The sequence below is a fragment of the Lathyrus oleraceus genome, chromosome 2 (genome assembly GCF_024323335.1).
Source record: "Lathyrus oleraceus cultivar Zhongwan6 chromosome 2, CAAS_Psat_ZW6_1.0, whole genome shotgun sequence".
NCBI classification, from domain to species: Eukaryota; Viridiplantae; Streptophyta; class Magnoliopsida; order Fabales; family Fabaceae; genus Lathyrus; species Lathyrus oleraceus.
Window position 1 is genome coordinate 229,412,615 of NC_066580.1, and position 11,926 is coordinate 229,424,540.

At 41.3% G+C, this 11,926-nt stretch overlaps 1 protein-coding gene across 1 annotated transcript; it reads left to right on the forward strand.

The window, feature by feature from the left end:
• The first annotated feature begins 468 nt into the window (after positions 1-468).
• Positions 469-1,170, forward strand: LOC127122699 (uncharacterized). Its single transcript, XM_051052996.1, has one exon. The coding sequence runs from the start codon at positions 469-471 to the stop codon at positions 1,168-1,170; it is 702 nt and encodes a 233-aa protein (XP_050908953.1).
• Positions 1,171-11,926: the final 10,756 nt, after the last annotated feature.

Consider the following 11,926-nt stretch of genomic DNA (forward strand, 5'->3'; position numbering starts at 1 on the left):
CATGACATGATCCATAAAGAGATTGAAGTATACATCGACGATATGATTGCTAAGTCCCAAACAGAAGAGGAACACCTCACCCATCTGCACAAGTTGTTTGAGAGGCTGAGAAAGTTCAAATTGAAACTTAATCCAAACAGATGCACATTCGGGGTAAGATTTGGCAAGTTGTTTGGTTTTATCGTGAGCCAACGTGGCATCGAAGTGGATCCCGACAAAGTTAAAGCCATACAAGCTATGCCCGCACGGAGAATAGAAACGGAAGTTTGCGGCTTTTTAGGACGATTGAACTATATAGCCAGGTTCATATCGCACCCGACTGCCACATGTGAACCAATCTTCAAACTACTGCAAAAGGACCAAGTCGTCGAGTGGAACGAGAACTGTCAAAGAGCCTTTGAGAGGATAAAGCAGTATCTCCAGGAGCCACCCATCTTGATACCGTCGGTACCAAGAAGACCGCTTATCATGTACTTAGCAGTCCTAGAGGATTCTATGGGTTGCGTCTTGGGTCAGCATGACGAATCCGGTAGAAAGGAACATGCCATCTACTACCTTAGCAAGAAATTCACTGATTGCGAATCAAGGTATTCTTTGCTTGAAAAGACTTGTGGTGCCCTCGCCTGGGCTGCCAAACGACTAAGGAAGTACACGGTGACACACACCACTCTATTGATCTCCAAAATGGACCCAATTAAGTACATATTCGAGAAACTTGCTCTGACTGGAAGAGTTTCCTGTTGGCAGATGGTCTTGACTGAATACGACATTCAACATGTCACCCAAAAAGCCATCAAGGGAAGTGTATTGTCTGATTACTTGGCCCACCAGCCAGTAGAGGACTATCAACCGATGAAATTTGATTTCCCTGACGAGGACATTCTGTTCATAAGGGAATGCAATATTCCAGGCCCCGAGGAAGGCCCTAAACCAGGATCGCGATGGACACTCGCGTTCGATGGTGCTTCCAATGCACGAGGCCATAGAGTAGGTGCCTTCATTACTCCACCGATAAGTTTTCATCTTCTTTTTACCGCGAGATTATGCTTCGACTGCACCAACAATATGGCAGAGTATGAATCTTGTATCTTCGGTATCGAAGCAATAATCGACTTGAGAATCAAAATACTTGAGGTTTATGGGGACTCAGCTCTCGTCTCAGTCAAGTGAGGGGAGATTGGGAAACCCACGATCAGAAGTTGATTCCATACAAAGAACATGTCCTAAAATTGATCCCCTACTTCGATGAATTCTCTTTTCATCACATCCCAAGGGAAGAAAATCAATTAGCAGACGCCCTCGCTACATTAGCAGCCATGTTCAAGATCACTTGGAAGAATGAGGCTCCTACCATCAACATCGATCGCCTGGACGAGCCATCATATTGTCTGGCTACTGAGGAAGAGTCATATGGAAAACCTTGGTAGCACGAGATCAAGACGTACCTCGAAAAATGGGTGTACCCAGACAACGCATCCATCATAGACAAGAAAGCTTTGAGGAATCTCTCCTCTAAGTTCTTCTTGAGTGGAGATGTGTTGTATAAACGAAGTTATAATTCAGTGTTGCTCAGATGCATGGACATACGCGAAGTCGAGCAAATTATAATTGATATGTATGAAGGTTCGTTTGGGACACATTTCGGTGGGCATTCAATGGATAAAAATATCCTCAGAGCAGGATATTACTGGTTGACCATGGAAACAAAATGCTTCTGTCACGTGCAGACTTCTCACAAATGTCAGATCTATGCTGACAGGATACATGTACCTCCAGTACCTCTCAATATCATTTCATCATCGTGACCCTTTGCTATGTGGGTCATTGATGTGATCAGATGTATTGAACCGACTAATTCAAATGGGCATAGGTTCATCCTGGACGCCATCGACTATTTTACCAAATGGGTGGAAGTTGCGTCAGACGCAAACGTCACGAAACAAGTGGTAGCTTGCTTTCTGAATTGCGACATCATCTGCCGTTATGGGATTCCCAACCAAATTATCACAGATGATGGTTCAAATCTTAATAACAAGATAATTAAGGAACTATGCAAGAGTTTCAAGATTGAACACCATAATTCTTCACCTTATCGGCCAAAGATGAACGATGCAGTAGAAGCAGCCAATAAGAACATAAAAAAGATTGTTCAGAAAATGGTGAAGACATATAAGGACGGGCATGAGATATTTCCCTTTGCACTGCATGGCTATCGTGCTTCAGTACGAACCTCGACCGAGGCAACCCCTTTCTCTCTGGTGTACGGTATGGAAGTAGTGCTCCCACTCGAAGTAGAGATCCCCTCTTTGACAATCCTAGAAGACGTCAAACTGGACGGAGCAAAATGGATTCAAGCCAGACTCGATCAGCTGAACCTCATCGAAGAGAATCGCATGACAACTCTATGCCATGGATAACTTTATCATAAGCCGTTGAAGAGGGCCTTTGACAAGAAAGTGAGTCCTAGGAACATCCAAGTCGGTGACCTGGTACTTAAAAAGATCCTGCCTATCCACAAAGACCCTCAGGGAGAGTGGACACCTAATTATAAAGGACCATATATTATGAGAAAGGTTTTCTCAAGAGGAGCCCTGATTCTCTCGACTATGGATGGGGATGATCTGGCATCATCCATAAATGCAGACGCAATCAAAAAATATTATACCTAATATATGGCCCGCTAAGTTGATACCCCAAGGGGAAACTTAGGCAAAAATGGGCATCCCGGTAGACCACAAAAAGAAAAGGTCCAGGAAAAAATTAGGGATATAAAATAAAAGAATTGAAAACCCGCTAAGTTGATTCCCTCCAAAGGGAAACTTAGGAAAAAAAGGGTGTCCCGCTAGATCGAAAACCTGAAAGGGCGGTCTAGGCAAAAGTTAGGGACTGACAAGCAAAGATTGCGTACTATTCAGGGTCTGTAAATATGTCCTTCCAAGAAGTGGAAACCCAAGTGAAGGGATCAATCCCACCACCGTCGACTGGGGCAAAGTACGAGGATTTAGAAATTATAACAGCTATAGCATGATTGGACCTTAATGGAAATCCGAGACCTTCTCATTGCCAATTTGTTTTTGTGCAATTACCTCATTTAGGAATTGCTTCCTTATTGTAAACGCCCATTTACGGGCTCGTTTTCAATCAATAAAATTTTCATTCAGAATCTCCTCGTTTTTACTTTTTCTACTTGTATGCGAAATATAACTATTATTTCTATATAAACAATGCATTGAATACTTAGGGGATAACAACAATATCACTGAAATGAAAACTTGATTTTACGTTGATCACAAAGTGTCTGAGGGTAACCACGATGCCCAATTTGTTGCACACAACGCATAGAGACATAAGATCACGAAGGTCCTGAGACCTGTGGGGATTACGACCTGAGAGGTTACGAGAATCACCATTCGCGTTGGTAATCCCCTCAGTGCATCTACACACCGGTCTGAGTATCAAAAGATTCATGGCAGATTCTTTTTTCCAACATTAGTGGGAAGGAAAGACGTTGGGAAGTCATGCGAGACGCATCCTATATCTTACGAATCAGAAGCCTTGTAACCCAAACATATGTACCTCTGTTCAGGGAACACCATGCCCAAACTTGGGGCATCCGTAGACCCTCATACCATTGCATAAGCCCGTCATGCACATCATTTCATGCATATCATCCAATATAATCATGAAGCTCTCTGACAAGAAAGAAACAAGCCCAAAACTCTCTTGGCACTACTCAATATCCCACTTCTGTTGGCACCTTCCTTAAGTCCGACCTTGTGGATAAACCCTCTCATTGGCATTGTCAAACATACACAACATTAGACCTTCCTGTGAGTCTTTGCAAATTGAATATGTTTGACCCTGCTTCCCTATCCACGAGCCTAAGTCTTTGCAAGCCCAAGTCTTCATATTTGGCCCCTTTACTCATCAAGCCCAAACTTTGTGTTAGCCTCCCTCCCCATTTCCCCAGCCATGTCAAACACCCATAATATCAGATTTTCATGTGTGTCTTTTCAAATTGTGTATGTTTGACCAAGTCTTCCATTCGCTTTAGAGTGGGTCGTATGGCTATAGCCCTTTCTTTTCCTGTTCCAATAAGGTTAACTTCGGGACAACATCCCTAGTGGTGTCTCCATCTCTTCTCTTCCTGATAAGGTCAACTTCAGGATACCTTTCTTCTCTTCCCGATAAGGTTAACTTCGTGATGGTCTCTTCTCTTCTTGATAAGGTTAACTTCATGATCTTTCTTCTCTTTTCGATAAGGTTAACTTTGGAAACCTATTTCTATTTCTTCTCTTCCTGATAAGGTCAACTTCAGGGTTCGTCTCTTCACTTCCTGATAAGGTTAACTTCAGGATTCGCCTCTTCTTCTTCCGATAAGGTTAACTTCGGAACCATCTTCCACTTATCTTCTTCCTGATAAGGTTAACTTCAGGATCCATTCCTTCTCTTCTTGATAAGGTTAACTTCGGGAACCCTTTTCTCTTCCTGATAAGGTTAACTTCAGGGTCCATTTCTTCTCTTCCTGATAAGGTCAACTTCAGGATCTTCCTTTTCTTTCCGATAAGGTTAACTTCAGAACCATCTTCCACTTTTTCTCTTTTCGATAAGGTTAACTTCAAAAACATGTGTTCACTCATTCTCTTCCTGATAAGGTCAACTTCAGAGTATCTTTTTCCGCTTTCCGATAAGGTTAAATTCAGAAACCCGTATCCATTTCCTTCCCTCCAGATGAGGTTAACTCCAGGATTCTTGCTCCCATTCTGATAAGGTTAAATTTGGAACCCCTTTTTCGTGTCTCTCTTTCCAATAAGGTTAACTTCGAGACCCCCCCTAATTTTCTTCTCCAATTCCAACAAGGTTAACTTTGTAAATAACTCCCTAGCAGTGTCGCCCCTCTTTTCTTTTCGATAAGGTTAACTTCAGAAACGATTCATTTCTTCTCTTCTTGATAAGGTTAACTTCAGGACCCCGTTCTTCCCTTTCTGATGAGTTTAACTTCAGAATCCTTTGTCCCTTTCTTCTATTCCCGATATGGTTAACTTCAGGACCCCGCCTATTTTCTCCTCCAATTACAATAAGGTTAACTTTGGAATGTTTCCCCAGCGATGGCGCCATCTCTTGTCTTCCTGATAAGGTTAACTTCAGGACCCCTCTCTTAGCTTTCCAATGAGGGTCGACTTCGGAGCCCCACCCTTTACCCTTTTCTTCTCTCTCCAATAAGGTAAACTTCGGATCCCACCCCTCAGCGAGGACAAATTGTGTTTGGCCTCTTTTCCCTTCTTTCATCCGATTCGTAAATAAACCAAAAAAATAAAGTCCAGGTTCCACTTGGCAAACCATCTTTCACAAAGAATCTTTCACCCATTCCTCCCCGACGAAAAAATGTTCTCAGTGCTTGCAGGAGACTTAGAAAAATAATAACAAAAAGAAAAATGAAAAGCTTGTTAATAAAAAATAAAATAGGGAGCTTATGAAAAAAGAAAGAACTAGAGTCAGTCCCATTGCATTAGCATACCGCATGGGTCGTGCATCACTAACTTTCCATAAGAAAAAATACCCATCAACCAGATAACACTTGAATCCCCAGCAGCTGCCTCGCACAAAAGCCATCTTGTTCATCTTATACCTCGGTGGAGAATTTCTTTGTGACCTATCTTCACATTTCATTTGTTCTTGGTGGGCAAATTTTCCGATATTTTGGTATTTTATCCTCTCCTACCTTGAATGTCTAGAAGCTGTTACTATCCGTACATTCAAGTTTGAGAAGATTAAATAGGGGCAGCTGTCATACCCCAAAATTCACCCTGCCTTTCACAAAGTTCGTCTAGGTCACTAACCTTAATCATATGCATAACCTCACATACATTTCAATTCATCTACATGCAAGAGGAAGAGTATCTAAGATTCCAAGCTTGGCGCTTGAACCTAGTGAAAGTTAAGGCCTCTCTGCAGATAAAGTCATCTCGATCAATCAAGCCATGGGTGGAGGCAGATCTTGAAGCTTGGGCTTTGTGCCCAACCTTGATGACTCAACTTTGGCTAAATGGTGAAACAATGCCCTAATCTTGGGATCCTCACTTGATCCGGGTTACCAAAAACTCTAATGATGTCTGATACTCTTTATGGGGCTTCCTAAACCGTATCTAATGGGTCCATCATCATCCCATTTTGCGTGTCTTTCTTACTTGATCGAGCTCCACCCAACAATCTCCTGGTCAGGGGTCACGCATGTTAGTTTCCTAAGTTTGATCCCATAGTTACCTGCTTCAATGTGCATCTTGTGCTTGTCTGTACCAGGTCATCCGGTCATCTAGTCATTGGTCATTTCCTTTGTTGCTCTTGCTTCATGCTTACCTTTTATAGGTTTTTGTATGGATTCTATCTCATTATATGTTTCGATTCACTCCCTTTCAAGTAACATGTTCATACATTAAGTCAATCCCTTCAACTGGCTACTTTCATTCATGTCCATCCATAAAAATAGTCATTACATTCAAAAAAAGGTGCAAAAAATGTATAACACATTGCAAAACTCATTTTTGGAAGTTTTTACTCTGTGAGTCAACTCGTTCAGTCGACGCAAAACCCACGGGTCCAAATACGCCGACTCACATGTCGACCTATTTCTGGGGAGCCTGGTTGAGTTGACTTATCCAACCCTTGCGTCGACTCATCATCTGTTTTCCCTTGAACCATTCCGCCCCAGATCCGAACAGGTCGACTCACCGATCGACTCATTTATGGGGATTCATGTGTGCGTCGACTCATTCTTCATTCTTCTATAAACCAATTCGTTGTGGGTCCGAACTGGTCGACCCGGATGTCGAATCAACCCTGGAGAATGCTCTGTTTGAGTCGACTCCTTCCCAGCTTGAGTCGACTTAACCTGCTCCTTGTAGCGGATTTGACAGTTACTAGTTGCTGAAGCACTTCCAAGTACAAAACTCTTGCCAATATAACATAAGCACAATGATCCACATACTTTTCTCTAACCTGCAATTGCAAGTCACCCTTAAGCGCACTTTCTATACATTACACCTAAACCAATTTGTTGATTCTAAGTGTTGGCAGCAATTTTGGTAAAACAAAGAGTGTTCACAAGATGTTATGTGTGATGTCTTAACATGAGATATCCTATGTACCTGCTGGAGTTCAAGAACATGTTCATGCAGGATTGTTTCAGAATGCCACATACAATGACATGGCTTCTGATATTGGATGTACCTGCTGGAGCTTATATGAAATACATGTTCATGCATGATTGTTTCAGATGACATACACAAGGTCATGGCATCTGATATGGTTGTACCTGCTGGAAGTTATAAAAGGAATTATTGGATTATGCAGGATTTTTCCAGGATGTCAGACCCGATGTCATGACATCCTGTACACAGAACATTCAATATGAATGTCTGGTGTTTTGTGATTGCACAATTAATGGAAATATGTGTATGATTGAAGATATGATTAGCTGGCGCATTCAATCATGGATTACAACCAGATTTACTTATTTTCCAAAGAGATCTAACCAGCTGTTATAAAAAGATTTGATTGGAAAATAGATTTAGGGTTTTCAAGATGTCCAAGCTGAGCTGGATGCTTCTATAAAAAGGGACTTAGAAAACCTGTTTGAATACACAACCAATACTGAGCGAAATATAGAGAGAGAGCTAGGGTTTGTGTCTGTTTAGTCGTGAGACTTGTAGGTCATTCAAGTCATCCATTGATGATTGAATTGGACTGATTTGTGGTTGTAATTTGTCACTCTAAAGCTGTTAAGCAAGAGTGTGTGTCTTCTTGATCAAAGCTGTGAAGCAAGATCAAGAGTGTGTCTTCTTGATTTAAACTGTGAAGTAAAATCAAGAGTGTGTAATTGAAAAGTATTTTCTTTTCTCATGGGATTGTTATTTAAAATCACTGGTGTGTAATTGTAGGGAAGTGAGTGGGTTCTCATATCTAAGAGTGCTTAGGTAGAAATTACACGGGTAGAGATTAGGTGAGAAAGACTGTAACTTGTTGAAGTGTACGGAGAGTCTTTGAACTAATTCTATTTTAGTGAATTTCCTTCCTGGCTTGGTAGCCCCCAGACGTAGGTGAGTTGCACCGAACTGGGTTAACAATTGCTTGTGTTATTTTCTTTACCATTCTGTATCTTTATCCATTGTGTGTTAACAGATATTAGTGTCGTGACATTACCTTCGACATCTTATATCTGATACCAGAATTTCAATTGGTATCAGAGCAGGCATCCTGCTCTGGTTCTGGGTGAGATCTAGGGGCAATACTTTCTGGTACAATGGAGAGAGATGGAGGATTTGTTCATAGGCCACCAATTTTGGATGGTTCTAACTATGACTATTGGAAACCTTGAATGGTAGCGTTTCTGAAATCCCTTGATAACAAGGCTTGGAAAGTTGTGTTAATAGGTTGGGTGCATCCTGTCATTACTAAAGAAGGAGAAGCCACTACTGAGAAGAAGCCTGAAGAACAATGGTCCAAGGAAGAGGATGATCTTGCTCTTGGAAACTCTAAAGCATTGAATGCAATATTCAATGGGGTAGACAAGAATATTTTCAGGCTGGTAAACAACTGTGAAGTGGCCAAAGATGCTTGGGACATTCTCAAGACCACTCATAAAGGCACCTCTAGGGTAAAGATGTCTAGCCTTCAGCTGCTCACCTCCAAGTTTGAAAACTTAAGGATGAAAGAAGATGAAAACATTCATGAATTTCACATGAGTATCCTTGAAATTGCTAATGCTTCAAGAGCCCTGGGAGAGAAGATGACATATGAAAAGCTGGTAAGAAAAATACTCAGGTGACTCCCTAAGAGATTTGCAATGAAGGTGACTGCCATAGAAGAGTCTCAAGACATTTCCAACATGAGGGTAGATGAGCTAATTGGTTCCCTCCAAACCTTTGAGATGGGATTGAATGATGGAACTGAAAAGAAAACCAAAAGCATTGCCTTCATATCAAACACAGAAGAGGAAAATAGTCAAGATGGGGATAAAGAGTGGGCCAATGAAGTTGCAATGTTGGGGAGACAGTTCAACAGATTGTTAAAGAAAATGGATGTAAGATCCAAGGCAAATGTCAAGAACATCTCATCTGACATCAGTAATGGAAGAAGAGTAAGGTCAGAGGAGAAGCCCAAAGAAGGAAAAGAAGTAAAGTGCTATGAATATGATGGGTATGGACACATTAGAACTGAATGTGGAACCTACCTCAAGAAGCAGAAGATGAGTCTTGTTGCCACCTGGTCAGATGAGAGTGATACAGAGGAGGCTGCAAATCTTGTGACTGCTTTGACAGGAAGATGGGGATCTGATGAAGACTCAAGTGATGGTGAAGTAACCTTTGAGGAATTGGCCTCTACCTACAGAGAGTTGTGTCATAAAAGTGTAGAGCTGAGCAAGCAGGTTTTAAACCAGAAGAAAGAAATAACTCAACTTGAGAATGAGAAGGTAGAATACTTGGAAACCATCTCCAAATTGAAAACAGAAGTTGTGGCTCTGAAGGTCAAGCTAGATGAAAGTCAACAAGTTGAAAGCTAGAAGATAGTACAATTGGAGAATGAAAAGGTAGAACATGTGGAAACCATCTCCAAGCTAAAAACTGAAGTTATGCTCTTAAACTCAAAACTAGAAGAGACAACCAAGTATGTAAGGATACTAAACAATGGATCTGACTCCTTAGACAAGATTCTCCAAACTGGACTAATCGCAGGAGCCAAATCTGGAAAAGGGTACCATAAATCTAAGGCTGAAAGCAGTTACACTAGTTGCAAACCTCAAGCTAAACCTAAATGCAGCAATAGTAAGAGCAGTCCTAAGATGTCACATCATCAGAAGAGAAAACAGCAGAAAGGCAAACACCAAAGATGGAGATGTCATTACTGTGGGAAATTTGGACACTCAAGGCCCTTCTGCTATAAGCTGTATGGTTACCCTACCCCTGTTCATCAACAGACTCACTATCAACCCAGACCCAAACAGCACAGGCCTATCAACAAGAAGCAATGGGTTCCTAAGACTAATGTTACAAGTCTAATAGCTCACAGTCCCCTCAAAGAAGAGTGGTATTTTGATAGTGGATGTTCTAGACACATGACTGGAAACTCAAACTTGATAACTGATCTTCACCCTCATGACATAAGCTATGTAACCTTTGGTGATGCAGCAAAGGGTGAAATAAAAGGGATAGGCAAGCTTGAGTGTCCTGGAGCTCCTAAACTTGACAATATTCTACTGGTCAAGGACTTGACTTCAAATCTAATAAGCATCGGTCAGCTATGGGATCAAGGTCTGAATATCATCTTCACAAAAACTGAATGTCTGATTGTTAACAAAGACAGTGAAGTAATTATGGAAGGAATCAGGACTAAAGACAACTGTTACATATGGAACTCTCAAATGGATGACTCCTCTAAGATGAGTACAGTTGCTAGAAGAACCTTTGAGGGTAATGAAAGACAAGTTTGTGGGAAATGTCAGACAAGGATGTTACACCAGAAGCTAAGACCTAACCTCAAGGAAGAGAAGGTCGTGATGGCCCAAACATCTGAAAAAGGGGAACACGTGACTGGTTATATGCAGTCTGAAGGTAGTGAGAACTTTGTTGGAACTGGGCCACAAGGGACTATGTGTGCAAGGAAGATTGAGAGAGAAAGTGAAAGGACACCTGCTCCTACACATTTGAAAGATGAAACTGATGTTTATGATGAAAATATATCAGATGAAAGCAACAATTCTCAACCAGGTTGGATGAAACTACTGATAATTATATAGGATGTCACACTCGATGTCATGACTTTGTATTATGACAACCTATATGGTACAACTATGTCCAAAGATCATATTCAGCACAGCTGGACCAAGTACATTATTTGCTGTCATCACTAAATTAGAAAATATGTGGAAAACAAACTCATAGTTCTACAGCATGAAATGCTACTAACTAACAAGGCTGCAAGGGATTTGTATGATGACCAACTGAAATATGAAAGGGGGAAATTAGGGGCTTGGTTTCTTGAGAAAATATGGCAATTAATGTGGAGTGGAAAAGGTAACAAAAATATTGTCTGCCCAATGAAAAGAAAAAGCCACATTAATAATGAATCATCACCTAGTATTGGAAATAGTATCTATTTCATTTGTACGCTTTGCCTGAACACAATTCTTTCCATCTTCATCAAACTACTCAGAGAACCTCTGCTAGGGCAAAGAAATTTTCCTCAAAAGTTTAACACCATGTCTCAACATCCATCATCATCTAGCTCAAAACCCCTTCATACAAGAACTCCCTCCATGGAGTTTCTAGATGAAGATTTGATGGACGTGACTCCTCTGCGTATGATACCAGGTGGCGTCCCAGGCTCCTCTTCCATGGCTGGAGCTAAGCAAGGTAACACTCCTAAAAGATCTTTTGATAAAGAGGACATGCACTTTACTTATCGCACATAAGAAACCTAGTTACTAGGATACTGAATGAAGAACATGGAGTCAAGGATATGTTTACCCCTCTGTCCAGAAGGGACCCCTCTCCTGAGGTGGAAACTCAATCTGAGGAAGATAATGACTCATCTAAGACAGAAAAGGAAGTAGCTGCTGAGGGATTATGTTCTCTTGGAAAAAATTTACCTAGCAGGTCTCTTGGTACTGCTCAGGATATTGAGGAAGAAAGGTCTGAGGAAGAAGATGACACTTTGGTCAATCTTGTGAAAACTAGTGTAGCTAATAAACTGAGAAAAAGGAAGAGTATGGCTGAGATAAGGACAGCTAGGAGAGATAAAAAGGTTGCTGGTATAGGTCCCTCCAAGTCTTGGAGTAAAGTAGAGGTCAGGAAGAGGAAAGAAAGTGAGAGCTCTGAATCTGATGAGGATGTCGAAGACGATGTCCCAGACATCTCCCTTGTTAAAAGGA

Bases quoted from the DNA above. Each gene is read 5' to 3' on its own strand.
- LOC127122699 (XM_051052996.1), top strand. From the start codon at position 469: ATGTACTTAGCAGTCCTAGAGGATTCTATGGGTTGCGTCTTGGGTCAG.